The following is a 25,265-nucleotide window of genomic DNA, read 5'->3' as shown; positions in this document are numbered from 1 at the left end:
CCCCAAGTCTTGCAGCCTTTCCTCATAGGAGGGGTGCTCCATGCCTCTGATCATTTTTGTGGCCTCCTCTGGACCCACTCCAACAGGTCCTTTAATTATGCATAAAAAGCTCGTTGCATATGTTTGTAGTTTTTCTGTGTCTCGCCTGTTTAAATGAAACGTTCTATTACCTATACACTGGTCAATTAATACCAAGAGAGGAAACAATCTGGCAAACTAAAACAATAGTTGTGACAATGGTGCCTACTTCTTCTCAAATATAGCAAGCAAATACTGAGCCCAAAATGCATGAAAGGAAAACGAGTATACAAATATGAAGTAAAAGTCAGTGCATTCAGTATTGAAAGTCTATATTCAAGCTTTAAATTGCATGATCTGACAAATGGCTTAGTGGTTTTGTTTAATGCTAAGGTGCTTCTAAATGTGCGTTATTTTCAGTGCTGTAAAATGGTGCAATAAATGAACAGTGGAGTTCTTACATAGAATTAATACCTGCAGAATACATGTAAAAGAAGCAAAGCGGATTTGGTGCTTATGAACTTGCAAAAAAAATACTTTTGTCTTTTCCCTTTAAGGTTCCCTCAATAGGAGTGGTTTGGGGGGGTCTATTCAAGTGGTTCCATGGTGTAATGGTTAGCACTCTGGACTCTGAATCCAGCGATCCGAGTTCAAATCTCGGTGGAACCTGAGAGTTTTGCCCACAGACGGATTTCTTTACTCATCATTATCATGGAGAACGAGTTGAAGGGAAACTTGGCGTTTTTCATGGGCTTTTGCAATGCCATAAACTACTGACATGCTGTGCTTCCTAAAAAACGCATTGGAAGAAAAATAAACCACACAATTTTCGTGGCTAATTTTTTCCATATTTATTATTTATTGCGGCTAGGTTAGTACATTCTTACACGAATTATCTGAAACATTTCAGACATGCCATAGTATACTGAAACGTAAGTAATTCTTTTTATTTCTACGCTGTGAACAACCTGTGTGGAAACACAATTCTAAATTATGCATTAGAAAAGCACGAGGCAGTCTGCTGGACTCCAGTGCACGTGTGAGGATTCGGTTTATGTATCTGAAAGATGTTCTCTTGCTGTTTGTGTTTGCTTTCTGACGTTACATCTTTGCGATCATTATACCACGAAGACAACGGGTATTGCAGAAAGACAGAATTAATACGAATATTTTGGGTTGCATTAAATTCCTGGCCAATCATTCAAGATGCAGAGGGAAAAGGCCAGCGGGAACTTTTACAGCGGGATTTGTTTTCTATAGATTTATTCTCCGGCCTCGCGGAGACGAGTGCCACCACGCGGTTCTATGGTGTAATGGTTAGCACTCTGGACTTTGAATCCAGCGATCCGAGTTCAAATCTCGGTAGAACCTGCAGGACGGTCCTTGCTTTTTCCTCGCCCCGGGCGGCCCCTCGCGGACCGGATTCCACAGCGCCGGTGCTGCCGCTCGGGGCAAGGCCCGCTCCTCTGTGCCTACAGAAGAGCTAAAGGCACGTTAGTTTTGCACGGACAGCATATATCATGAGCCCTCACGGCGCACAGAGGGAAAAACAAACTGCCACGTCGGTGCACAGTGCAGCAGGCTACAGACCAAAATGGGGGTAAAACCTGAGGAGCTGAATGCCAAAGGTTTTTCCTTGACCTGAACTTTATCGCGCTATTCCTGATTTTCTTAAATTGAATGAATGGCTATACATTTGACAAAAAGATCAAAACAGACTTTAAATAGTTATTACTACAATTTGACTGGGTCTTTCATTATATTTTTACCGTTTTATATGTATTTTAAGTCTTTTTTGAGGAAAAAAGAGAGTCATCACTGAGGAAAATCTGATTTTCAGTAGATAAATGTGCACAATTTGGACATTATTTTTCAGGTGCACCGAACTATTCACTTGGAAGATAAGGACAGAAATGCAACAATTTCAGAGTGGGTATAATCTCACAGATTGAACTCTGCACAATTTAAATGGGTTTTACCTCTGCTTTGCTGACACAAACCCTCATTATTTAGTTTTCATTTCAAGAGTAGCTAAGGACATCTTAACATCTTGGCTCCCCTTCTCAAAACCTGTTCTTACTAGTCCTTTGTTTACACAGCAACAGGAATATCTCTGTTCTGTCCCAAAATGAAGATCAGCTCCTCCTCCTTTTCCTCTGAGCAGGTAACTGCTCCTTACTGTGCCTTGAAAAAAATGCAGACCACCTTCAGGTGTAGTTACTATTTTGTGAAAGTTAGGGCCCTAACTGTTCAAGGGAATTTATGGAAACATTTGCTAAATTCAGTAAAGAAATTTTTGCACAACCTATTGATGAAAAAATATTTCCCTCTTCTCTGTCGGGGCTAATTTTCATCCTTTTCCCCAACCGTGTTTGTAGGTATCAGGCTGTACACAAACAAGTGTCTTAACTGTTCCCTGTGCATCAGTGTTTTAAATAACTGTAAACTTCAGTGTAACTAGTCACCCCTGAGAGACTGGCTTCATCCAACAACATCATTCTTCCCAGGTAAGAGAGCTTTAAAACCACTAGATGCTTGTCAGCCTTGCAACAATTCAATATATTATTTTACAATTCTAGAGAGCAAATTACCATTTCCTACTGTTATTCCACAACTTTCTCCTTCCATTTATCAGTTTGAAGTGTAGCTGTAATCCAGAACACTCACAAATAGCTGATACAGTATTACTGTTACAGACTTAGTATTTGTGCTAAATTCACCACCCAAGAACATACGTTAAAACAAAGTGTACTTAAAGAGTTAAGCTCTTATATAGAATGAGACAGAATCAGTACACAATTCAGTATCAAGATTTATTTAGGACAATTCATGGTCATGCTCCATTTGAATACAAAGCACCAAAATTTAGGTAACTGAACATTATCCAAATATAATCCAGTTGAGGCTGCTGCATACAGATATATCCATTATTCTAAGTGATAGCATAGCCCATGTCTGTCCACGTTCATTAACTATAGTGGACAAACACAAGGTGCTGTGGCCGAGGCAAACTTACTGGAGAAGGCATAGCAGAAGTACTTCACAATGTGTATCCCGTGCTGTAGCAGTCTCAGAATAAAGTACTAGAACCCAAGGTATTAAGCACTTGATATGCTCAAGTCAGTAATACCCCAAGACAATTTCCAAATTAATTTAGCATTTCCAGTTACTTCCCTGCAATCCCTCCAATTTAGTATTTCTTAAAAATCATCTAGAGACAAGATTGTCTCAGCAAAACATTCAACTGAGAAGTAAAGCACTATGGCTGTGACCACACTAGGAACTTTTCCCATTGCTGAAAAGGCAGTAGCAATGAAAATTATTAGTTGCCAAAATCGTATCAGGGAACTAAATAATGCTGTAGTTTCAGAAAGCGTGGCTAGAAACACATATTGTCAATAATGACAGACTTCTCAACTGTAGATTTAAAAGCCAGAATCAAATCTTAGGCAAGTATTTCACTATATATGAAGTTGCAACATGGTTTTCTGATATATGTTAAAATTTCAGTGAAAGAAGGTGGAGGGGAAAAGACTTACTACACTTAAGGGAAAAAACTTTTCTTTTAAACTGGCACTTCAAAGAAAAGAGCTTTAAAATCAGTTTTGCTCCAAAAAGTCTTATAAAACAAAAGCTGACAAAAAAAAGACAAGTATCAGTCACTGTAAGTCACTACTTATAATACATACATTCCACCTAGCCACTAAAAGCTGCCCAAGTTAGATGCCTGCCTTGTCTTTCAAAAGAATACTGGGGCAGACAAATAATCTACTAGATATTTACATTGCTACTATCTCAATAGGTTAAAACACTTGAGTAGATGGAAGAAATGGTAGATTCAACTGAAATAGTTTATTTTATGCACTGAGCCACCAGTTTCCCTTGTGGTGAGAGCACAGCGCAGTATGCTGTAGACGGATTTATTTCACCTACTGGCCCATTCCTAGGGTCTCCCACCAGCATAGGAGTGAAACTCTTTAGTGCAACAGGCAAGCATAATGGCAAAAGAGAACATGTACAGCAGTGCCACCTAATCAAGATGAGGATGTTTCAAGTTGTACAAACAGTTCAAGGGTATCTTTTCAGAATAGCAAGGCAGCTCTTGTGTAGTTTAGAGAAGATTTTGTCAGAAAAGCAAACAACTTTTTCGTACCATTTCATCCAGTATATGCACATAAAAAAAGTAAGCATACTATACAAAGAACTGAAGCAATATAATTTAAACATGCCATCAAGCTATAAACCATATATACATAGAAACATATGCCTATACAAACAGGACAAGACCACTTATTACAAGATAATTCTGTTGAAGTTGTTGGAGGAAATCATGACAGATAAAGGAAATCAGACCAAAGGAGTTGGATGTTGCTTCTAGAAGTAATCTGTTCAGAAATTTCATGCAACACCACCATCTTTCTTTAGCAGACATTTATTACAGTTTCAGCTATACATAGGTCTTCCCATGATTTCTGGACTCCCATCCTGTACAGAGGTAGATTTCTGTAGATGTTCTGATATTGCACCACATAAGTATAATGTTTTTATTACAACAAGGAACAACTTACAAAGGCTAATTTATGGGTATAATCTTACTGTGTGCATGTAGGTAGCAGAGTAATCAAATTCATTTGCACTTGAAAGAAAACATCCCTCGAAGTGAAATGTTTTGTTATTTAGGTGGAGGTCCAATTGAAAGCTGCAATTCTATTAACAGCTTCACATTAAGAGAACTATCTCTTGTCATTGGGGTAACATACTTAAGTCTGTCTCTCTCCTTTTGAGCCTCTGTTGTTTGGCCAATGCAAGAACTTGCATTGACTTCACTGATGCCTTTATCCCATCCACTGTGTTCAAGTTAAATGCGGATTTCAAATACACACAGGTTTTTGCAGTATTAGATCTTACTCATACAAGCAGTTGTAATATTAAGAAATTTACAAGAAGAGTCATTTGAACTGCCTGAAATGATTAAAAAAGCCTATCCACACTTTCAGACTGGAAAAAGCAAGCTGAAACTTTGCTAGCTTCAAACAGCCATTAATTGTTAACAAATTTGGTGCTGCTAGGAAAATCTGAAGAAGTCTGGCAGTAGGTTTTTTTTTTTTTGTCCATCACATTCTTGAATAACCCTCTGCAACATGAAGTTGCAAAAAAGCTTGCATGCAAATACCACTTTAAAATGTCTGTTAAAAGAAACCTCTGCGGCATACTTAAAATAAGTGTACCAAAATTCATTATGCCAATGTACAGTAACTTTGATGAGCTCACAGGCATTGCTAAGTACTTTCTTCAGAGGCACTCCATGAAGTTATTTTTACAGAAGTCTGTCAACATGGAGATAAAGAACAATCTGGTATTCTGTGTACCGAAACATGAGAGAATAAAAGTGCTGTAAGTCTGGCTCAACAAATCTAGCAAAGTTGTAGTATGCATATGCTCATGTGACAGTGCATATGCATGTTTCACCCTCATACAGAAGCCAAAGCGAGCAGCACCATTCTTCCCAGCTGCAGGTTTCTAAGTAAACTTAAAAGGAAAGAAAAGTCCTCTTTTTGTACCAACCAACCTATTTGGAACTATTTCTAATGAAGGATTGCATTATTACCATTTAGCATTAGTTTCCCAAGTTCAGTTTATATGAAGTATCTTGCTCCTTACAAAATATTACATCAGTAAGGAATGGTGACTAGTTTGGAACTGAATAGTTTTTGTTAAAATATGGACAGAAGGCATACATAAATTCATTATACTTCTCCATATACGCACTTGTCCCTGTAAAGGGAGTTTTTTGTTACAAAGGCAAGTAAATCCCAAGTTCCTTCACAGCAACTGCAACAATGTTGAAATTCATGATGACTGTTTTCCTGTGATGAAAGGGATTGCATACCTAGGAGTAGCAGTAAAATAATCTCGCCTTCTTGGGGGAGCCCATTTTGTGAAGTTAAGGGAAGCCTTCACTTCAGGGAGTAACTTCATCAGGAATTACACTCCCTGCCCCTGGCAGAAAGCGCTTATGTACCTTGCAAGATCATGTTTTTGAATAAAGAAATCCATTATACGGAGGAGATTACACACAGTAAAAGTTAAATGACAATGGCAGGAACCAGGGCTTTCGGAGACTTCTCTTTCTGTTTTTAAAAAGCAATAGTTCTTCACAAATAATAATCCACAACTAGGAAGCATCTCATTCATACACTCGGCTAGTGCATAGCATCTGCGATTGCATAGAATGTTTCCAGTGCTGAATCTGTAACTAACCTAAGCAAATCTTTTGCGAGTTTGATTTATTACCATTTGATATCCAAACTGCTTGCTGTTTGATTTACTGCACTGTATTTGGTGTGCAAAGTTTCCTGGACCTTCTTAGAGTCCATGCCTTCCAGCCAGTCCTGGTACATCTTTTGAACGTGCATGTTGGTTTCTGGAAGCCTAACAGGTATTGCAGCATACACTTCTTCCATCTGGTTAAGCAGTGCTTTATCTGGTTTTCCATCTTCAGTTTGTGCCTGACCTTTTCCATTTAGGCAGCCTTAGGAGAAAAGGGAAAAAAAAAAAAAAAAAGAAAAAAAACAAAAAAAAAGAGGTAAGAAAAAAGCCACAAGGGTGATGGAGATTTGGTATGAAGAGAAAGTTTATGTTAACTTGGAATTCTTTTTTCATACTTGTCTAAAGAAAAAAAGCTGTCTCTTCACATAAACTACTGCCCATGCTGTTAGAACTTGTATTTACTTAAAGTGATTCCAGTATCAACATAATCTTAATGTAAATGAGGTTTCATATCAACAATCTTTCTCTGCCTTTTCCATGGTTTTATGATCTTAATTATGTTCTTTGTCTTTCTTGCCCTTGACAACCACCACTTCAGAGTATTTCCTCTGAGGTTTGAAATAATCATAAGAGCCATGCTGTCCTTATTTATAGGTCAGAAGACAGCAAATAAAATTGTGGTTAATTTTAGAAAACCCAATCAATTTCTGAGCCAACCCTGCACATGTAATTGGTGTTCTAACCCATTCATTAAATAGTAAGCATTTTAGATTATTAAGAAGAGAATTAAGAAGGAATGAAATTAAGTGTCTGCCTATAAGACAACTTTACTTTGAGATTTGAGGTATGTGTGTGGAACTACTGTGGATCCACAATTATTCTTACCTCCTGGGCAGGCAAGGACTTCTACAAAATGGTATAAAAACTTTCCTTTCTTCAACTTCAGAACCATGTTTTGGATATTTCTAAAGCCATAAGCTGCTGCAAAACGTAGCACTGTCTCACCATCCTTTTCAAGGGTAACTTCTTGAAAGTCCTTGTTCCTGTAAAGATATACAGAGAACATTTTAAACCCTTGCATTACCAAAGGGATGATCCAACTGTGTCAGTTTGTATTCAGATGCTCTAAAGAGAACAGAACAAGTATAACAGTGAGATTAAGTTGAACTCTTCCAGTTTCTAAACTGAGTTAAGCAGAAGTTGGGTTGAATTTTCAGAACAGAATTATACTTAATTTTTAAGGGTGGGTAAGTTATTAAAAAAAATTAAAGCTAGCAGGAGCTACTTCACAGAAACAAATTTACAGGTTTATAACAGGTAACTGCCTATCAGTGAAAGAGCCAGGTCAGCAATAACTGCATTAGGGTTTACTGTACCACCAACTAAACCAGGGGAGGTTTAGACTGGACGTTAGGAATGACTTCTTTATCAAGAGGGCGGTCAAACACTGGAACAGGCTTCCTAGAGAGGTGGTCAATGCCCCAAGCCTTTCAATGTTTAAGAGGCATTTGGACAATGCCCTTAACAAATGCTTTAACTTTTGTTCAGCCTTGAAGTGGTCAGGCAGTTGGACTAGATGATCATTGTAGGTCCTTTCCAACTGAGAATATTCTAACTAGCCCATCCTACATAACAAGGATACAAAACTGTAACTTACTTTAATGCTTTGTAGGTGATTTCCTTGACATCTATGCCAAAAAGCTCCTTTGCAGCATGTTTAAAAATGTGTTCCAGGTAACCATCCGATCTCTTCCCATCATGCCTTACTACATCTCCCTCCTTTATTTCATCAAACCTTAGAAAACAACAAAAAGATAGATCAGCTCCAAAATTTAATTCCTTCACTTCAATGAAGTACTACGTTTTTCCCTTTCTCATCTCCCCCACCAAAAAGTGTTTTATAGCAGTGAGTAACAACATAGTAACATTTTTATTTATTACAGCTTAAAAAAAAAATTGAACTATTCAGGACAGCAGTAAGATGATGGGAAAAAAATACAGTAAAAAAATGTAAAAGGATGCAGGGCTTTCCATGTTCAGAAACAGCGAGCAACAGTAATTTATAAGAATGCACATTCAGCACAGCCTAAAGACTTGGTTAACAGCCATTTACTGCTCAGGAGACATTTTTGGGAAAAAATAAGTAAGTCATTTTTAGCCTGTGAGAATATAAAAGTACTTCAGAAGTTACAAGCCTTTGTTCACAAACAATTCTCCTGCTCCAGGAGCTGTTTGTCACAGTCTGTAACACTTTGCCACTAAAATAACAGTGAATCAGTACGGTTGCAACCAGGCTAAACACTGTACCTTTAAGATAAGTGCCACACTATAGTTCAGGAAAGAAAATTAGTGAGATCATATCCAATAGGCATGGCATTCACCTGGAGGTTCACCTCTCCCTCAGTTAAAAACAGCACTAGTGAGCACAAGTGGCTGTAGTATAAACTGTACTGGGGTGCGTGCTGGTGACCACCAAAGACTGCAGCTCTACAGGCTTATGCTCCTTTCTGACAAAGCAGAAATTGATAGGAGTGTGTGGTACTGCTAGTTTCAGGAAGAGAGATTCGTCTTCAGATTAGCAAATGGACAGATTACGTCCTTTGCTCTTACATGTAAAAGCCTCTCTAGATATAGTCTAATTACCTTCTTCCAGAACATCCAGACGTGACCTTTCCTGGCCTATGCTGCTAGCTTTTGCCTGAGCAGCAGTCCAAGCACAGCATTCAACCACGAAACCAAAGTGAAAATTACCACAGCAAACACCTTACTAACAAAAAATGCTGAAGTTTTAATAATAACAGAGAAATATTTTGATTACTAAAGAGCTGAAGTTTACAAATTTAATATCTCTGTCCCCTCTATGCCATGCCATTGCATCTACTTAAGAACTACTGCAACTTTTGGATTTATTTTTTTTTTTTTTAATAACCTTGGGTGATTTTGCTTCATGGTATGTCTCCTAATTTTAGCCAATGCTATTTGTTAGCATTCTCTAGCTACAAAAGTAATTTGAGAACTCAAACATGAGTTACTTTGTTCATACCACTTTTTTAATACCAAGCACTTTACCACAAATTGCTGCTGTGCTGGGACTTGTTTTAAGAGGAGGAGTTCAAGTTATATAAATTTCTCGCAAAATCTACTTTTAAGACCCAGAAGAGCAAAAATTTATATCATCAGGTGTCACAGCTTGAACCAGTATTACCAGATTAGTCCTTTTAAAAATTATTTTCCAACATAAATTGATCCAATAAGCCAGGTATATTCTGAATAAGAGCTTGTTCTTTCATTGGACAGGCTGATTTAGAAATAAATGACCGTCTCTATGTGATTATGTCTGCAAGAACTTTATTTATGTAATTCTCATTCTGTGTAGCAATCTCTGGTAGAAGTAATCATAGGAGCTACACTACAAACACAGTTCTGAAAATGTTACCACTGTACCACTTAAATTTCTCCAGTCTAGACAAGGTCCAAGCAGGATATTAAGTGAAAGCAAAAAGGATTTTTACAAATTTCCAGAGCTTTCTATTTTGTGCAAGAAAGCATGTTTATTGCTCCACTACCACCACTTTGGAAAGATACCAAGTAACATCTGTCACACTTGAACAAAGATCAGTGAGCAGGGAGACCAGCCTTTGTAACTAAGCCTGAGAATTAAAACATGCATGCTGCTTTCTGAGCCAGTCATACAGTAAGTAAACAAAATCTCTTCAATGCTTTGTGTGATTTTCATCTAAAGCATGTTTAAATTTTATCTTGAAAAACTAACTGCCATCTTCAGTATAAAAAAAAAATTACCATTTCCTGAAAGGGTGCTACTTCTATCAATTCTACATGAACACATTTGGGGAAGTGGAAATTTACTGTCAAGATGCTGCTCCGAATGAGAGGGAAGCACAGAACAGATGGTCAACCCCATGATTGCATCCCAGCACCTTTGTGTGAGGCCAGACAGTTGGAGGGGGGCAGATGAGACTGTTCAGCTTTAGACAAGCTCAAGCATAGGAGAGGTCTGAATGGGGTCAACACCCTGAGACAGTCACACTTACTAGCAAGTCGTGAACTTGATACAGTCAAATCTAATATTACTGCATTAAAATATACGTAAGAAGCTACACAAATCTTCAAAAATCTTAAATTTTGAAGGAGTCACTAGACAGGGCTCATTACATCAAATTACCTGCTTTGTATTTAGACAGTATATACTGTTTTATATTACCTGTTTCGTATTACTTTATACATAACAATGAATATCTAAGAGAATACTTTGGGGTTTTTGGGCCACTATATAAAGGATGAGGCTTTAGTATACTCAGGCTTTGATGTAGGCTTTTTTTCTTTAAAAAGAAAAAACATTCTCTTGAGAAGTTTTACATTGATGTTGAATATGCTCAAAGCTGTTGTCATTTGTCATCAAAATAAGGAAGCAATCCACAACAAAACTACTTACAAACTATCTACAGCTACTTCAGTCACATCTTTCATAGACACATTTTTCTGTTCCATTATTTGGACAATTTCACCTGTAGGAAAACATATGACATTTTACTTTCAACACAAAGCAAAATGCACATGCTGTACCTCTGTTTAAGAGATCAACATCCCAACATCTATATGTTCTTACAGTCACATTCTCCAATTCTTACTAGAGTCAGTTGCCTCCAAGCAACTGAGAAGCCTGACACTTCCAGCTCTGAAGAAAAGGGCCTTCAGCTTGTTCCAAACTTTGCATAATGCTATTCGTAGCTTTTCTGTTAGGTTAAGTTTGGAAGACGTTTCTACACTGCAGGGGAAAAAGGAGGATACGTAGTTTGGACATTGAGCCTAAAGACATGAGCCACAGCAAAAAGCCACTGGTGCCATGCATAATACATGTTAGTGTAGCTTCAGCAGCATCCTTCACTCTCCCGGATGCAGGGTTTGACTCCTTATCCACTTTGTACTTGACCTCTGCATTTGGAATGTTATGAATAATCCCAGTGGAGATTAAATAATGACAAGCAAGACAATGATTTTTAATATGGATTTGCATAACTTATCCTTCTCAAGAGGCTGACAAAACCAAATACCTGAATCTTGTTTTCAGATGAATACCAACTTAGAAGGAAAGTATTTTTTGCTTTGCCTTCCCTATACAATACCTATATTACCAGTAGCACAAAACCACATAATTATTTTTAAAGCAGAAAAAAGCCAACCTTACAACTAAAGCAGACTTGAAAAAAAGCAAAGTCTGGCATAAAGGCTCTTCTAACAATAGTAATTCACTTATATCTTTATAAATGGGAAGTTTAAAGAAGATTTAACCTGATGTCAGAACACAATCAACTTCTTGCGAATTATACAAGGCAGTGTAGAAATCTTCCCGCAAGGCTTCCAGTTTTTTGTCGTAACAAGGCGCCACAATTACATGGAAAATTTTATCAGGAGACAAGTTCTGTGGAACATAGAAGAGAGCACATGTGAACTCCATGAAGAGCAAAAGACAGCTTGAAGGATGACAATGACAAAAATAGCATCATAAACTCTATGCAGGTAATACTAGTAATCAATCCCTAGCAATTAAAGACTGCTGAACCCAGATGAAGTGATTTGCCAGAAGTCACTGGCTGAAACTTTTCCTTATTCCTTCAGACCACATTTTCTGCAGCTTTTGATTGCCTTAGAAAGTGAATGCAAGTCAGGACTTCAGAATTCTGTTTTCTAGCTGTCACTCACCCACCTTCATCCACAGCAAGTCCATCAATACTTCTCTATCTACATGGAGATACCAATACTTTCCTATATAATGTGGATGCACTTAAATTTAAGTATGATAACATAAAAAGAACAGCAACTTTTTCAACATACAAAATTGAGAAGATAAAAAGGTTATTTTCTAGCATACAATGCTTTTATTGATCCCAGATAACAGGGCAATTTCTACATTGTTCTCCTCCACTCCTGTTTTGGCTGTGCTATAGAACTACACAGGCAGCATTTAACAAGAATCTCTTTAGCTACCCTGGATTTAATTTTATCCATAAATATCTAAATCCATGTTGCACTGCAAGCATAAGGATTGCTGTCAGCTCACACTGCACCTCATGAAATGAGGTTCTTTGTACATTCTTCTTATCATGGGAACTTGTACAGCAGTAGAGCACCGTTTATTCTTCAAGTGAAGGGCAAACAATTCAGGAAGATGCTTTATCACTTTATAATACACTAAGATCTATATTTCAGTATTAAAGCCCACTAGCCCATCTTTTTAGAAGAGTATAATGGTAAAAATAAATCAGAATCACTTACCTGCTGCCTGGCAAAGTAGCCTTTCACCAGGGAGCCCATGATCTGCTGTGGAGACTTTGCAGTGCAAATGTGAGAGGTCACAAGATTGGTAAGTACCCTTTCAGCATACCGGATCCAACCTAGAATGACAGAAAACCACAGATAGTGAAGTGGCACATAAGCATGGCAAAGTGGCAGCGGTTTTAGAACAGCTCTTAAAAATGAAGACACCTTCACAGTAGGCAGGACATTTCTGTGTCAGCTGGAAGCCCCACCTTGGGAACTGTAGGAAACCTCAAGGCTCAGTTAATGATGCCTTACAGTTGGCTATCAATAATTCACTGTGTCATTAGTTTTAGACCTACAAGCCACTGTGAACTTCATGACCTATTACACCCTTTCTAATGCATAGACTTAAAGCAGAAAGAACAGGGCCCCAGCTAACAAAGAGTAAGTTGACTTTCTAGACCTCAGCCCTTGGATCACCGGATACTACAACAAATGTACTCTGTTCAGCTGCTTAACTGTAACCTTCTGTTTCCTGAGATTTAATATCCATGCACCCAGCTTGCCTCCTCTAGAACAGAAGAGTCACATGAAAGCATTATCACAAGATGCACATGGATTAAGCCTGGAGAAAAATGGCTTCTTTTACTATTGTTAGAGTAGCCACACCTTCTTTAGAAACACCCACGCACTCAACCACACACACAGTAATCAACTGAAATCTCTCTGTATTCAACATTTCTGTCTTAGTTACTCAAGAGTCCCTGTCCCTTTCACCAGATTGCTTCAGCATTTCAGCTGTGACAGCTATGTACGTTCACACCACCCCCAATATCCAGAGCAGTTCTATTACTCCCCATCTTCCGGAACAGGAACTGACAAATGAGCAGATTAAGATATTTAGGGTGTGCAATTCTTTCTTAGGCACTGTAACTCTCACTGAAGACAACAGCCCAGAGTCTTTCACAGCAAGGATTCAGAACTTTCTGCTTCACCTACATGAACTGAGAACCAGATAACTAAATTGTGCAGAAGTGTTAGGCCCAGCCTTCTAAGGAAGTGTGTTGCTTTTGGTGCTAAGAAATAGTGAAAAATATCATACTTCAGTCTTTTATCTTCGAACAGATTAGTGTTTACATAAAAAGAGAAAAATTGCTGTGAAGTACATGCTGCCCAGGAAAGGTAAAACCTGTAGGTTAATTCTTAAGCTTGAAATTAACACATATGTATAAACATCCAGTAATATTTAAGTCAGAACACTGCCACAAAGGCCAACAGCAGCACAAAACCAGAATCCAAGTGGTGTTCAGTTGGTTTGTCTCTCTATGGCAGAGAAGTGGTTTCCCAGTGCAGTAAAATTTTAGTGATGAAAATGAGAAAGTGTTAGGGAAACATGAGGATCCTCCAGCTGTTTAAATATTCCCAATTCTTGTTAAAGTACAGACTTCAAGATTAACAGATGCTTGTCTCCACAGAAAATCTCAAAGACATATATCATCTTCAGCAAGCATTCATTTCTGTTGTAGAAAAAGCTAGGGGCTATAAATTTACACATCGGGACTGTGCTGAATTGCTAGACTCTGCAGAGGAAGTTTGCTTAATGTCCAACTTCAGCTGGGACTTTTAAGTCCAAGATACTACCTGCAACAAAGGACTTAATTTCTTGGTGCTTGGTACAAAGGCTGTATTAGCACATTCTGCGTGATATGTATATCCTATTTCTTAAATGGCTTTAGTCTCAAGTGCTGTCAAAACAGAACATAAACTGCTTCAAACAAAATGAGGCCAGTTTTTAAAAACATTCTGCCTTGTACTTAGTAGCATTTCTGGAAGGTCCTTCCCTTATACTGCAACTATGATTACCATTAATCACCACAGCACTCCTGCTATGAGGCAAGTTTTTAGAATTGGAATGTTTTAGATATTGTAGTCATAAACTATAAGGAAATTTCACTAAATCCCAAGAGACTTCTGGCAGGTATTGCCTAAAGCCATTTCTTAAATTGTTTCTTTCATTGCAGTACATGGAACAAGTATCTGGTAGTTCCAGCTCCACAATGACCATTAGTCACCATTTAATTATACAAGCAGCCTTGGTGAATGAGCAACACGAGGCATTTATCTGCACTTCACACACGCATGCACTAGCTGTTTCTGCCTACTCATCAACAGGGCTGAATTCCAGAGCCACAGTTACAGGAAGCCTAAGGTACCCAGTTCTTATATCAATGTACTGCTGTACCCATACAGACTTATACCCTTCATAAATTTATTCAGATTCTCAGCCATTTGTTGGCTTGCGTTAGCATCAAAAAACAGCAAGAAACCCCTACAAATCACTGTGTAAATTCTTGCAGATACACTTCAGAACACACTATTTTTAGTGGTTTATCATGAGTAGATCACAAAGATGCATGCTATAAATATCTATGCATCAGTACAAAGTGCAGTAAAACTAAGAAAACTTTTGCTACTGTAAAGCCCCATTCCTGTAAAAGGAAATTAGTTTAGCTGACTGGGACAAAAGCATGTGAATCCTCAGTAGTTATGCTCTTCCTACTTACTGCTGTAAGCCTGCCCCACTGACCTTTCTAAGAGTTCACAAAGGTTGGCAATGCGTTAAAAATGCGGGCTGGTTCCCAGAGCCAGTGCTTCACGTTGCTTACCAGTTTGGTAAATTAAGGAAGAGAACTGATTACTTTTGAGATATTACATATACAATCAGTAGTTATACTGTTGTACTTTCAACAGGAAACACACACCAAAAAAATTAGCTCACTTTCTTTTCAGAGCGCAGCAGGCGGAGGTAAGAACAATTAAGACAGAGACAATAAAATGCCCTTTTATCAGGTTCTGGGACTATATGGGCTATAGTCTTCTGCTCATGGTAGATTCTACACCACAGACCGCTCCTGCAGAGGGTGGTATTTCTGTGGAAAGTTACACCCAAAGATAAGTAAAAGTAAAGCAGTTATACTTGGGTTCACATTGACCTTATATCCACACAGCTATATAAAAACCATTTTGTGATAAAACACACCCAGTAAACATTTCTGGGACAAATTTATGTAATCTGGTGGTAGAGAGAAGAAGGAGAATGAGGAACAGAAAATGCACCCAGACAATTAAAGTCAGGAAACACAGTGAACAGCCTTACTTTAAAGATGACTGATCATGACTTTTTTCTGTAATTGCTGTCAACAGGAAGGAAACACCATGTGCTTTCAGAATGGATTTACAGTGATATTTCGGTTCAGTTTTCCAGAAATGGAAAGCACCCGTGCTTCTGCTAGCATCTATACCACGGCAGATAGCTAGGACCATAACTAGCACTGAAAGCAGAAACAATCTTTTGTACAACAGACAAAGACAAGTGCTCCATTAACTATTTTAAAATATTTCCAATGAGAGCAGCAGATAATCTGAGCTCTGTCTCTAGATGAAGAAAATTAAAATTATCTCAGAAGAAATTCTAAAAGAAATCCTCAGGTTTTGAATTTTAAATAAAACATGTATAACAAGACAAAGCTAAGTAATAGAGGGTTGTTTCAACTTAACAGGTTTTACACACACACAAAAAAGGCAACGTATAGTGTGTCTGTTTCTGAAGATAAGAGGTAACACTAAGATAACAGTACCAGAAAAAAAGAGACTTTTCCTCTTAATACATACATGTAGTGCCTAAAGCGTAACCCAGATACTTGTATTTTTGTTTGTTCTGTGTGTTCTGCAGTGGAAGTATAATTCAAATAGCAGTATTTAAATCAATGACAACAGCAGGTTCTGGGGATCACCAAATGCAACTCTATTGTCACTGTAACATTTCTTTAAAGAATGCAATCCACTTAAGTTACTTCAAAGTTAGAAAGAAATATTTTTGTATTTTTATTAGCCTTTTCAAAAGCAACACCATGAACTTTAGGATGCCATTGAGAGGAGGGTTAGGTGAAGGAGTTACTTTTACCTCCTTTTTGAAATTTATTTTTTAGGAATGCTTTATCATACTTAACACTGAAATGATGGTGTGCTAACAAATGGAAAAAGTAAACAATGACTGAATGTTCTACATCTTTTCAGTTGTGATAAGTGCAGGTTCTGTTCATAACAGAAAAAGTTCTCAGGTGCAAAGTTCTCAGAAGTGAGACATTTAGTGAGTCAAGTCTGTGACATTTCAAGTGGGAATTATTTTGTAAGTGTTAAGACATTACCATCTCAGTCATTAAGAGTAATGTCGCTTGCTACTTTCCTCTAGGCTTAAGCCTTAAGCGGCAAGTTCAGAACTTTGCTTAAGATAACAGAGGTTGTAGTTTAATTAGCAAAGTTCCTTAAAGATTCTTTTCAATAAGGAAATGCCATGTTAAACTTTGTGGTCTGGACACACAAGCAGCAGCCACTAACTCAATTCCAGTTCTGATTAATTTCTCCTAAGGACTTATATAAAGCATTAAAAACCTCAGTGCTTCTGTACCTGTTTCATTATCCAGGGATTCATATGTAATATATGCTTCTTTTCTAGAAGTGATGGGAAATACAACTGACTAATAGAAAACACTAGCACAGGAAATCAGTAGTTCAGGTTCTATATATTATCAGAGGCTGTGGACTACAGCAAGGTTGGGTTTTTTGGGTTTTGTTTGGTTTTTTTGGTTTTTTGGTTTGTTTGGGTTTGGGGGGGGGTGTTGGGGTTTGGGTTTTTGTTTTGGTTTTTTTTTTTTTTTGAAGAGCAGCAGACAACTGTAAGATGCAGATAGTGAATTTATTGCAACCTTTGTACCTGACTGTGTAAGGCCCTACACTGAACTAGCACATACCTTATCCAGCACAATCGCACCTGTTCTTTGTCTGCATGGGTCACATTTATGGCTGTGGCATCTCATTTATATATGGGAAAGCTGATGATGCTTGTTGGAAACAAATTCTGCTCTCCCAACAGCCCATGAAAAACAGGCCCATCTAGCAACGCACTGAAATGCACTAAGGATGATCAGCGCTATTGGTAACAAGTACTGTGTGCGATATTTGATATCTCTCAAAAGCAAAGCCAAAATGCTCTAAGGTATATAAGGCTCCCAAATGAAACCACCCTTTCCTCAGTTCCTTGGTAGTTCCAAGGACACTAAGCTGAAGTGCAGGAAGGCTGGAGAAATCAGTTCTCACCAGGGCAAGCAGAGGCAAACATTGGTAAGGCATGCTCCTCCTGGTTCCTCCGTTGATACCGCTGCACAAATTCCCTCTGGCTCTCCAGGATACTGAAATCAGCAGCTATAGTGGTGTCAAATACATAATGCACCCCTATGAAAGAAAGCAGTAAGGAGAAGTGAATTACTAGAATGTTTTCCATCTCGCAGGCTTCTTTCCAAGTTCCAGGTCTACAGAAAATCTTGGAGGATTAATGGGTATATTCTTTCCCCTCTCCAAATTTCCACAAACAGTAGAGTTAAAAATAAAAGCCATAAATTGAAAAGCTATCTTCTATGTCATGAATTTAAAAGGACCACCAACTTGCTAATGCTGACTAGCAACACTTCAAATAGTTGTCTGCTTCCTTGTGAGAAGCTTGCCATTCAGCTTATATTTGCTTTTTGTTTAATTAAACAGGATTTCATGACTCCTGGGCTGTATGCAGTGACTCTCGAGAAGGAGCACTGTTTTCAAGACATGCTGCAGTTGCATATCATTATCCACAAAAAAGCCCATCCAGCAAAGAGGCCTATCTTCTAGTGCTGAAGTTGTCTGCAAAGGTACATGAGCATTATCACCAACATAGCAGAGACCTTCTGTCTGCTTATTTGGCAACACACTCCCTATACGCCTACGTAATATTGAGCATGTCCCCACAGCAAGTGAGGCATAGATAATTAACACATTCTAAGAAAACTGGGGCCCACCAGCACTTAGCATTCCATTTAGAGGAAGAAAACGTACTGCGTATAGGGATGGATAAAAACTATGAAAAATGAATATATACATATGGGAGGAAACAGTTTATAGGCTTATTACTGTCCTTTTCCTTCCTCCCTCAAGTACATTAAAAAACCCCAAACCTATAGGCAAAGTGTTTTTTCTTTTTTAAATAAAACTTTGTATATAAAGAGCAAAGGAAATACAGCTTTAACAAAAAATGGGCAGATACAACAGTTCTTGCATATAATTTCAAATTAAAGAAAAAAATAGAACTGAGAATCTTCTAGACATATGTGTCAAAAGGACTGGAAGGCATTTAGGATAAGAATTCCCTCCTCCCTCAAGTTACGAAATTAGGGCAAATCTTATTGAAGCTCATGACCAAATCCTCCTTGATTTCTTGGTAGTGAAGGTTTCGAAGACAGCTCTATAATGTTCTTCTATTCTGTAACCTTTACTATGAACAGGGTAATGCCTCCAATCCATTTCTGAAACTGGTGTATGTCATACTGGTGCACTGTCATTAATATTACAGAGTGCATATTTCAAACTCTAAACTAGATTGTGCAACAGCACTTTATGACTGCATAACAAATAATTCTGCTGAGAAAGCAAAAACTTAAAATAATCTCCCCTTCCTGCTCCACCATTGTAACAAACCCAAACTTACCGAGACTTTTCAGGAAACCACAGAGTCTCTTGGCTGCATCATTCACAGAGAGATTGAATTTAGCAGCAAAATAAGGCAATGACTGAGGGCATATAGACACTGCCAACACTTTGTGTTTTGAGGTATCACATTTCTGGTAAACAAAACAAAAACAAAGGAAAAAAAGTATGTAATTACAACAGGGTAAGGCTCCCTACTTTCCCTCCCTTTTCCACTCCTGGAGTTATTCCTCAGTGTCCTATGCTTCAGTGGGCTATATCATTAAAAGTCCTATGAAACAACTATCAGGTTTCCCAAGGGCAGGACAGGATGTTCCTCTGATCCTGTCAATGTTCACCTCTAATCATCTGTAGATGTTTCTTCTATATAACTCGGGGAAATCCATCCCTCCTAGGACAATTCTGTGGTTGGTCTCCTAATGGCATAAGGAAAATTAAGAGACATTCACCTATGACATTCTAGCAATAGGAAACATTCTAGCAAATATGAAAAAAAGCTGTGTTTAAACATTAATAAATAGATAAACTAATGTTTACAGGAGCATGGGCATTTGAAGTTACAAATCCGACCCAGCAAATTACAGATCTGATCCTTTGTTAAGGCTCCTGTGTCTCTATCACTGACTTTGTTGAGGGGAACTGGCAAGGCAGGACCCTCAACAAACCAGTGTTTGTAGGCACTGAAAAACCCTTTGAAAATACCTAAGATGGTGTGCAATTGTAAAGCTCTGATGATGGTGACATTTATTTAAAGATCAATCTTGTGTTTTAGTTGGGATGTTTTCCACACCAGTGGAACCCTTGGAAGACAAACCAGAACTATACCACAGACAAATCTCACCCTAAAAAGGTTAGAGACCATAGTTTGTACTTAGACACCCTAAATGCTGTATAATGACCCTTCAAGTAGAGCTCATGACTGCCTGGAAAGCATGTCTCTTACTCACTGTCCTCTTCTGGGCCCCTGAAGTTCTGATCAAGGTACCTGGCTGCCTCCCTGTTGTAGACTTCAGGCTCTCTTAATAGGACCCACGTGACCCAAAAGATTTCCCCCCTCTTTTCTTCTCTTTTTCTCATGTACAACAACATCATACTGTATGGAGTGTTAAACTAGTTCTAAGAGAAATGAATCACTAGGTAATGAATCCTCTTATTTATGACACTTATGTACAGATTAAGAAAAAGCATCAAATTCTGATAGCTTTTGCATATCAAGTAAGGACACAGAAGTCTGGAGCAGAACTAAAAATAATTAATTCACTAGCAAGATCTAAAGATCTGAGCACCATACATAGCTACTAGCTTTCAGGAAATCCCAGTCTCAGCAGAAAACAAGACAGCAATAGAACACTTTTATAATGAGGTAGTTAGGTTTTCCAAAAATTTTACTTCTGCAGATGCAGTAACTTTCCTCTAGCATTTAGGTTAAGTGCTGTGATCTTGCATCTCTAGTGCAAGATTATTTTAAGAACATTAATGTTCATCTTGCCTGAAGTTTTCACTTCCTCTTTGGAAAAAGTATATCCTGACAAATCTTCACATTATCTGCCTTGGGAAACCAAGCTGCTTAGTCATTCTGTACTTGCCTCCTCCTCACAGAAAACAGTGTGTTATTGTTTTGTGTCACTTTACCTTATTAAGGTTAAGAATACGAAAGAGCTCCTTCTGATTCTGTTGGAAAACTCTGGCTCCTTCTTCTGATGTCATACAATTGTCACAAGCTAGGCAGTCGCTAAGGAGTATTTTAGCATTAGCCAATGTATGAAATTCATTTTTCTGGGGGAAAGAAAACAGTAAACAAGTATTAAATAATGACTGAGCAATTTTCAAGACCTCTGCAATGACCTGACTGAAGAGCAAATATGCTGTCACTGTTTTGTTTAAAACAGGACAATCCACGACACTTGCATAACATCCAAGATTACTTAAAAGTAACCAAAATAATTTGTTCCATCCTTCTTCATGGCTCTGCTCCTATTATTACTGTGAAACTGCAAAATGTTTAAGCATAAACATAGACCTAAATTTAGTCCCCTAGTCTGTATTCTAGTAACTTGATTTGCATTGCACTTCAGAGCTGACAGTCCCCATCAACTTACCAAGCAACTGAGAAAACTTTCACTTGAATGGTTAAACCTATTTAATAGCCAAATGCCTCTCTAACAGCAAGATGGCTTTGGCTTTTTATCATGAGGTAAAACAAACAGTATGTAGTCCTACAATTACATTGAACATACACTGCAAGATCAAGAGTTTCATACTTCTTGCTACAATACTGTTGGCAGCTCATCTGTGGGAAGAAGGAATACTTGGATAGAAGTGCAACATAACCAGACTACTTGCAAAAAAACCAAAAACAAAACACCAAAAGCCAAAAAAACCCAAACAAACAACAAAAATCCCTCAATTAAAAACCCATTCCCAGGGAAAGTTATCTGTTGAAGAACAGGAGGTGATCTGTAAGTTTGTCTATTATAAAGAAGACATTTTGTGCACTTGTACTATCAAAACTCCTCTTTTCTCATTACACGCTCTGTCTCTGTTTTGAAGACTTAAGATTTTTGACACTCAAAAAGAAATTTTTTTAGAACTCCTATTTCTGTTTTGTGTTTGCATAGTAAGGGTTTTTTTATTTCACCTTTTTTAAAGATTCTTGATTCTCTTGTTATGACATGTCTACAAGTGTTCGTAATTGCTTATAACTGCTTGTTGATTAGTGTTATGTTTAGTACTTGAAAGTTCTCTACTTATAACCTCCTTTGGGGTACACAACAACAACAACAAAAGAATACAAATAAGAGTATGTTACAATTTTTAGAAAGAACATTACCTCTTCAAAACCATCATTTGAACTCAATGCATCAACAGATGTACTTTGCGTATCATCGTTTTTCTGTTTTTTACTGCATTCCTGAAACAAAACATAAAATACATGCTTTACACAAGATATGTTCACCGTTCAACGACAACATCTTTGCTGAACTGTTTGTATCATTAAAAACTAATCCAGCTCCTTTACGGTTTTTTCAGCAGCATTAAATCTACATCTTTATAGGCAATGCCTCGTTTTCAAAGTGCATTTGCTCCAATGAAAATAATGCCTCCGAGATTCACTTGCTTCATCCGTTTTACAGTTCCGAGCGTTTTTGTTTTTTTTTTTAATCCTGAGGGAAAAATTAAACCGAGCACAGCAGAAGCTGTATGTGTACACGTCGCGACCGCGGCGCTACGTGACGGCCGCAAGCTCGGCGGACAGCCGCGTCCCGACGGTAACGCTGCCGCCCTCCGTGAGCTACCGCCGCCGGCCCGCAAATGAGGAAACGGGCGCGGGGCTGCGCTCCGGGTGTCGGGGAGGCCGGTGACCTTGGAGCCGGCAGCCGAACGCCGCTCCACCTCACGGGGCAAGCCGGGAGGCCACCGCCTCGCCGGCGGCGGGGGGACGAGCTCCACCGGCCGCCAGCCCCCCAGAGGCGACGTCCCCCGGCCGAGGGGCGCGGGCAGGGCCCAGTTCGGCCGCGCCTCCGCCGCCGCGCTCACCTTTTTGGTGCAGTTCTCGCACTTCATTTGCAATCCCGCCGGCGCACCCCGGCCCTGGCGCGGCTGCCGAGCGGTCCTCGCCGCCGGGGCTGCAGGACAGGAGCAGAGCGGGGCAGGCAGGTGAACCCCCGCACGCAAGCAGCGGCCACAGCCAGCCCGCCCGCCTGTCCCCTCCCCGCCGCCCTTTGTTGCCGTGCCCGCCTCCTGCCCCTCTTATCGCCCCCGCCGGGCGGTCCCCGCAGCCATGCCGCCCCGCCGCCGAGGCGGGCCGCCCGCCCGCCCGCAGCCAATACGGCCCCCGGGGCGGGGGCGGCCCCGCCGCGCCCCTCACGTGCTCTGCAATTTACTAGTCTGTAATTAACAAATGCCGCCGTCCCTTTCCCGCGGGCCCCCGTCGCCCCAGCTCGTTACGTGGCGCGAGGGGGGCACCGAGCGCTCCCCGCAGCGGCCTTGGAAGAGACCCAGGGTGAAAACCGCCCGGCGACGGACACGGGGCCCCCGCGGGGAAGGGAAGGGCCCCTCCGGGGAGCGCGGAGGCTGCTCCGCGGCACGGCCCTCTTTCCGCGAGCAGAGCCGGGCTCCCCCACCCACAGCGCGGGCAGCTCTGCCGCCGCGCCGCCCCCGCCCCTTCGCAGCCCACCCCCCCTTCAGCGCGGCCCCCTCCCCGCCGCCGAGACAGACGCGGCGGGAGAGCGGGGAAACGGGCAGGAGCTGCAGCCCACCAGCTCCACGGGGGAAGAAAAAAAAAAAAAAAAAACAAAGCAAAGCCCCCCAAAACGACCCCCAAAACGGGGCGGAAGGACGAAGAAGCCGGCGCCGTACCTCGCCGCCGCGGTGAGTTGCGTCCCCGGCAGGCGGAGGCGGGCAGCGCGGGCCGCCGGGCGAGCCGCCGAGGCTGGCCGCAGAGGCAGGCGGGGCAGCCGGCGCCTCACCCACCGCCTTGTCGCCGGCAGGTTCCCGGCTGGGCCCGCCGCCTCCCCGCCCCCCCGCGCGGCGGGGCTCATTGTGGACCTGAGCGTCGTCACGTAGCCGCCGCCGGCAGCGCGCCACCGCGCGTCCCCGCCGCGGGGCGGGCACGGAGGGACCCCACGGCGCGCGCGCCCCGCGCGTCCCCGTCTCCCCCTCCGTCGCCGTTCACTCCGAGCGGGGTAGGAAAACGGGGAGCGGGCGCATGTGACCCGCCAGGCACCTGCCCGCCGCGCAGCGCGCCCGGGAGCGGGCGGCCCCGGGGCCCCGCCGGCCGGCCCGGCGGGAGCGGCGGGGACTGGCGAACACGCCCCTGGCATCCCCCGGGCTGACGCGGCCGGGCTGCCGGTGGTGATGCACGGCGGCCTCCGGGCTTTTCCTCGCCTCCAGGGACATCGAGTAATGCGGTCGGGGGCAGATGGGTGCAGCTTTTCCCAAAGGTTTCGGCTTCTTTGCATATCGTTTAAAACGTACTCGGCAGTTCTGTCCTATAAAGACTTTTTCCACCCCCGATTTTTGTTTTCTCTCGGTCCCTTTTAAATGGAATAATACTGTGGAAGTTACTAAATACAACGTCATTACCATTTTATTTAACCAATATGCTGTGATCTCCCATTTCTGTAAAAAATGCAAGTATCCGTGACCCTATTCCCAGGCAGGTATCACAAACCCTTATGTATTGCATTATTAAACATAAATATCAGCCTTCCATAACCTCATAGGCCTCAAAGTATCAATTAAGATGCTTATGATTTATGTCAGAGTGGTTGTCTTCCTAAACCTCAGGTTGTAACATTTAAACAGAAAGGTTCAATCCACATTTTGCTCCTCTTTTAACCCCCCCCCCATTTGAACAGACATACAAGCATACACCTACAGCTGTGCAGAGAAGTTTTGCAAGTATAAAATGACATTTCAGAAATTAAACCACAGAACTTTCAACAAAGGTGCAATTTCCTGCCTAAACTGCAACTTTCTTTTATCAAGCGCACCGGGTAAATCCCCTCCTGTTACAAATAAGGTCTAATGCTTTAATCCACAGACAACATTTTTGTTAGGCACAAATGGCAATGCTGTACAAGAACTAGAGACAGTCATGGCTGCAGAAGCATGTTACCCAAGGACATAACTCTCTAAATGCTTGTTTCACTGCAACTGTCTGTAAAAGACATCACAATCCAGAGGAGCAAATGTTTGTGGATTTGGTTGTTAAAGATTTTTACAATCAATTAGTGTTTTAAAAATAACCTCAGAGCAGAACATAGAAATAATGCTTTTTTTTTTTTTAATTTACAGACTATAGGTGAGTTATCATTGAGGTCAAGGAAATCAGGAATTCCTTAGCTTTACCATAATGAAAGCAAATAGAAACACTTTCTTACCGCCCATTTAAAGAAAAATAAGCTGATACTGCTTTACATATACCCTGGAAAAATACCACTAATCCTAGCTTGAGGTAAAAATTGTAATAGCTTTGGTAATAATTTTCTGTGCTTCTGCTATCTTTATTCAAAATGCTTTCACATCAGCATATTAATGCAAGTTTTTTTAAAAGCACTACAATCACTCTGGAGCAATCCCTGTGCAACCTAAGAATTTGCATTTCCTACAAAATTGCTGGA

The 25,265-nt window shown here is 40.4% G+C and overlaps 1 protein-coding gene and 2 non-coding genes across 4 annotated transcripts; 2 read left to right on the top strand and 1 right to left on the bottom strand.

Annotated features, from left to right (window-relative positions):
• The first annotated feature begins 615 nt into the window (after positions 1-615).
• TRNAQ-CUG (transfer RNA glutamine (anticodon CUG)) lies at positions 616-687 on the top strand. The gene has a single exon. It is a non-coding gene; the product is annotated as a tRNA-Gln (tRNA).
• A 630-nt stretch (positions 688-1,317) lies between these two features.
• TRNAQ-UUG (transfer RNA glutamine (anticodon UUG)) lies at positions 1,318-1,389 on the top strand. The gene has a single exon. It is a non-coding gene; the product is annotated as a tRNA-Gln (tRNA).
• A 1,428-nt stretch (positions 1,390-2,817) lies between these two features.
• Positions 2,818-23,640, bottom strand: NARF (nuclear prelamin A recognition factor). 2 transcript variants are annotated; one of them, XM_052807388.1, is made up of 12 exons: positions 23,500-23,640; positions 22,678-22,766; positions 21,971-22,051; positions 20,773-20,916; positions 19,142-19,274; positions 17,725-17,859; positions 12,583-12,701; positions 11,599-11,728; positions 10,742-10,814; positions 7,946-8,083; positions 7,174-7,331; positions 2,818-6,550 (listed from the first exon to the last, which is right to left on the bottom strand). In XM_052807388.1, exons 2-12 carry the CDS (start codon positions 22,702-22,704, stop codon positions 6,309-6,311), a joined length of 1,380 nt encoding a protein of 459 aa, XP_052663348.1. In that variant the 5' UTR covers positions 22,705-22,766; positions 23,500-23,640; the 3' UTR covers positions 2,818-6,308. The 2 variants fall into 2 exon arrangements, with proteins under 2 accessions (XP_052663348.1, XP_052663347.1); XM_052807387.1 differs by lacking the exon at positions 23,500-23,640 and having other exon boundaries at positions 22,678-22,850.
• Between the last annotated feature and the right edge of the window lie 1,625 nt (positions 23,641-25,265).

Source organism: Harpia harpyja, chromosome 14 (genome assembly GCF_026419915.1).
Source record: "Harpia harpyja isolate bHarHar1 chromosome 14, bHarHar1 primary haplotype, whole genome shotgun sequence".
NCBI lineage: Eukaryota > Metazoa > Chordata > Aves > Accipitriformes > Accipitridae > Harpia > Harpia harpyja.
The sequence above is the reverse complement of the archived record's forward strand: the minus strand, read 5'-3'. Positions and strand labels throughout refer to the sequence as shown.

Bases quoted from the DNA above. Each gene is read 5' to 3' on its own strand.
- NARF (XM_052807388.1), bottom strand. From the start codon at position 22,704: ATGAAGTGCGAGAACTGCACCAAAAAG. The intron at 17,860-19,141 runs GTAAGTTTGGGT...TTTCTTTCATAG, and splicing joins TGGTTTCCTGAAAAGTCTCG to GGGTGCATTATGTATTTGAC. The intron at 12,702-17,724 runs GTGAGAACTGAT...CTGTCATTCTAG, and splicing joins GTTTGCCTCTGCTTGCCCTG to GTTGGATCCGGTATGCTGAA.